We start from the raw sequence: 1,487 nt of genomic DNA, 5'->3' as shown, positions 1-1,487 counted from the left end.
CGAAGCCAGGCTCCTTGGGACCCCGCAGCTTCCGGGCCTTGCGCCCCTTCTCCACCGCCAGCTTGGCCTTGTCTGGGCTGCTGGGGCCGGGGCCGCGGGCGCTAGGCGTGGGTGCAGACAGGGAGGGTCCCGGTTCCCCCAGTCCCTTCTTGGGCCGCAGCAGCCCCGCAGGCGACCGCTTGCGCACCTTGACCTCGCTTTCCGAGTCGGTGTACTCGAACTCTGTTCCTGAACGAGGGAGGAGAGCGTGCTGGTCACAAGCTCGTGGGGACCCAACCCCATGGGCACCATTTCTCCCCCGCAGGACCTCCCCGCCGATGGCAGCGCTTCCCCCGTTTCCAGGAGAGGAAACTGAGGCCCAGAGAAGAAGGACTCACGGGGCCCACGCCTGTCCCTACTATGCCTGTCCTCACCCACCTCCGCTGCCCCGACGCTGCTCCCAGCCCCTCGCCGCATGGAAAGATCCTGGGCCCCTTGAGCTCCTCCGAGGCCCCATGTGACTTGTGGAAATCCCAGAAGCCAGGGCAGCTGGGCGGGGCGGGCCGGCCTCACACCTGCAGGGCAGCAGCCCTCTAAGGCAGGCGGGCGGGGAAACCCGCAGAGAAGCCCCAAGCCCCACTCGCCTTCTCTCCCCTGTTCTTGGTGCTCCCTGTCAGAGCTGGGTGGTCCCAGGAATCGTCCACTCCCACTGCCCTCTCTGCACGACAGGGCCACCCCAACAGCCTTTCTTCCACCCCAGGCCCCACCCATTGCACAGCCAAGGCTCTGCTTCCCTCTGTCCTGGATCCTGGGTCCCAGCCCCTGGGCTCCTTGAACGCACAGCCTCTTGAGCACAGGCCCCCCAGCACTTGCTCAGCACCTACCATCCCCACTCATTCCCAGCTGCAAGCTCTGCTCTCTGCCATCCCCTCTGCACAGAGCACCAGCTCCCCCGACCTCTCCTTGGAACAGCGCTAAGTCCTTCAGAAGGAGATCCACCCCACACCCCGGGAAGTCCTCTCTGACCACACCTCTGTTGTCACAGGCAATGCCACACCTTAGCATTTCTGTCCATGCCCACGTCCCAGCTTATCCCAGCCTGCCCTGCCCCTGGGAAGCAGATCCCTGAGTTCTCTCGGATCTCCAGCTGAAGCCCCAGGTCAGAGCTGGTATCCAGAAAGAGCGTGTGAGTGAGGCGTGGGCGGCACTGCTCCCCAGGACAGGGGCTCCAAGGTGCCTTCACTCAGGGATGCAATCTCTGTGACAGTCCCTTGGGTTAACAACCTCAGGGAGAGCCAGTAGTCTGCCTTAAATCCTCCAGCACAGGAGCCAAAAAGCCAAGGCCCAATCCCAGGCCTACTGACCCCGCGGACAGCTGTGAGAGGTTTGCCCTGCACCGGCAGAGGAAGTAACAGCAACAGGGGCCGGCGGGGGCTGCCCAGTGGGAAAGAGTCACCGACAAAGTGTAATGAGCCTGTTCATTAATCTTTTTTTTTTTTTTTTTTTTT

At 62.8% G+C, this 1,487-nt stretch overlaps 1 protein-coding gene across 1 annotated transcript in view; it reads right to left on the bottom strand.

Annotated features, from left to right (window-relative positions):
- The window catches only part of LOC105525897 (trinucleotide repeat-containing gene 18 protein-like), a gene marked incomplete at its 5' end in the record, with an annotated part of 87,204 nt that overhangs the window by 25,737 nt on the left and 59,980 nt on the right, over positions 1 to 1,487 (bottom strand). The window contains one exon of the mRNA XM_011961688.1: positions 7 to 228. Coding sequence (XP_011817078.1) covers positions 7 to 228 — 222 coding nt within the window. The remainder of the gene's footprint in view (positions 1 to 6; positions 229 to 1,487) is intronic.

Source organism: Colobus angolensis, unplaced genomic scaffold (assembly GCF_000951035.1).
Source record: "Colobus angolensis palliatus isolate OR3802 unplaced genomic scaffold, Cang.pa_1.0 Scaffold563, whole genome shotgun sequence".
Classification (NCBI taxonomy): Eukaryota; Metazoa; Chordata; class Mammalia; order Primates; family Cercopithecidae; genus Colobus; species Colobus angolensis.
This window is presented reverse-complemented; position numbering and strand designations above follow the sequence as displayed.